Here is a 1,614-nt window from a genome sequence, read left to right as displayed (position 1 = left end):
ATGAGTGAAACTCCGTCTCAAAAAAAAAAAAAAAAGAAGTTTCTGAGACATGCTGCACGGATGAACCCAAGATATTTCTGGAGCAGCAGGTGTACAGGATGGCGACTCATGGTCACTGGGCAAGGCTCTGGGCGCTCAAGATCAGTGAGAAAAACACCCAAGAAATGGGGCACCTGCACCCAAGCATCCTGCCCCTGAGAAAAACACCCCGGCTTCTGGTCAGAGGGCCCAGGAATCAATACCCCACCTGCTACCCTCTTGCCGGCTGGAACTCACTGAACCTCTGTGAGCCTGTAAAACACTGGGACCATATTCTTTCCCACAGACGAGCTTCAAAAATTTAAGAAGCAATGCATTTAGGTACTAAGAGTCAGATATATAGTAAACCCTCAATAAAGCCTACAAATAAGCCCTTCTGTGCTTCAACCACAGCCTGTAAATGTCACATTGCCTCGTGGGTACGCTGCAGGGTGCAGCCCACAGAAATATCCCATACTCAACCCGGGGACATAAGAAACTTCCACAGTCAAAGCCACAGACCTCCCTGGCAGCTCTCTAAAAATCTACTTTCCCTAATTCAGCCGCCAAGCTAACCTGGTACCTGAGTTATGACCGCAGGCCCTGCCCTCTGTACAGGACTCCCAGAACACCCGCCCCCCTCACCTTACACCCAAGGATTCGCATCTGGGCTCCAAAGGTGCCGCAGGCTAATGAAGCCCGGGGTCTCATATGCACGACAGTCATTGAATCTTTGGAGACTCTATTCCCAGGACAGGCAAACCCAGGGACTCAGAAGGCAACTCCCCGAGATTTCTAGGAACACACAAAGAGATATGGTCTGCATCAAGATTGATCTACTCACACCCACTGGCCCCCCACCTGCCCTCCTTGCCGGTCTGAGCTTGATCAGGGTTGGGGGGAAACTTGACTGCGTCCTCGAAACGCCCCCACACATCCAGCCTGCTACCTTTGAAGCAACCGAAGTGGACGCTTCTGGTTAAATTTAAACTCGGGGCTCATTAGAAATGACACATTTTACAGCTCAGCGCGGCTCACCTTCCGAGCGCCGAGCCCAGGCCGGGCACGGATCTCCGCTGCCGCCGCAGCACGCGGCCCGGGCGGTTCTTCCCCTGCCCGGGGCTCGAGCCATTTTCGGAAGTTCCCGGGGACCGCGGAGCAGCTCGCGCACCCGACCCCGGGTCACAAGGCCCCGCCCGGCCCGGCCCCCGGCGCCCCCGCAGCGGCCGCTTCCCCAGCGCCCGGCCGGGAATGGGCCTGGAGGAGACGCTGCCAGGCGCCCCGGCGAGGCCTCGGTGGCCTCACCCCGCCCCGGCGCACGCAGGGCCGCGCATCCCGGGGGGCTCGCGCTCGGCCGGGGAGCGGCGGAGCCCGCGGGCCCGGCCCGGCCAGAGGGAGCCGCCCCGCGCCCGCTCCTCACCTGCTTTCTCGATCTTGCCGGACATTTCCGGGCTGCGCCGGAGGCCGAGGCCGCCGCTCATCGGGCCCGGGCCGGGCCGCCGCGGGGCGACAGGGGCGGCGCGCCCGCCGCTCGCCTCGGCCCTGGCTCGCCACGCCTCAGACCCGCGCCGGCATGGCGGGCTCCGCGCGGCCGCG

General features: G+C 61.6%; 1 protein-coding gene across 9 annotated transcripts in view; it reads right to left on the bottom strand.

The window, feature by feature from the left end:
* The window catches only part of RAPGEF1 (Rap guanine nucleotide exchange factor 1), a 155,886-nt gene extending 154,278 nt beyond the window's left edge, over nt 1-1,608 (bottom strand). For 3 of the 9 annotated variants that reach the window (XM_017499031.1, XM_017499019.2, XM_037728038.1), the window contains exon 1: nt 1,057-1,428. In XM_017499031.1, coding sequence (XP_017354520.1) covers nt 1,057-1,150 — 94 coding nt within the window. In that variant the 5' untranslated portion in view covers nt 1,151-1,428. The other 6 variants (XM_017499023.1, XM_037728039.1, XM_017499016.2 and 3 more) reach the window with 4 other exon arrangements.
* Between the last annotated feature and the right edge of the window lie 6 nt (nt 1,609-1,614).

The sequence above is a fragment of the Cebus imitator genome, unplaced genomic scaffold (assembly GCF_001604975.1).
Source record: "Cebus imitator isolate Cc_AM_T3 unplaced genomic scaffold, Cebus_imitator-1.0 Scaffold254, whole genome shotgun sequence".
Classification (NCBI taxonomy): Eukaryota; Metazoa; Chordata; class Mammalia; order Primates; family Cebidae; genus Cebus; species Cebus imitator.
Note: the sequence above shows the minus strand (reverse complement) of the source record. Positions and strands in the feature narration are given on the sequence as shown.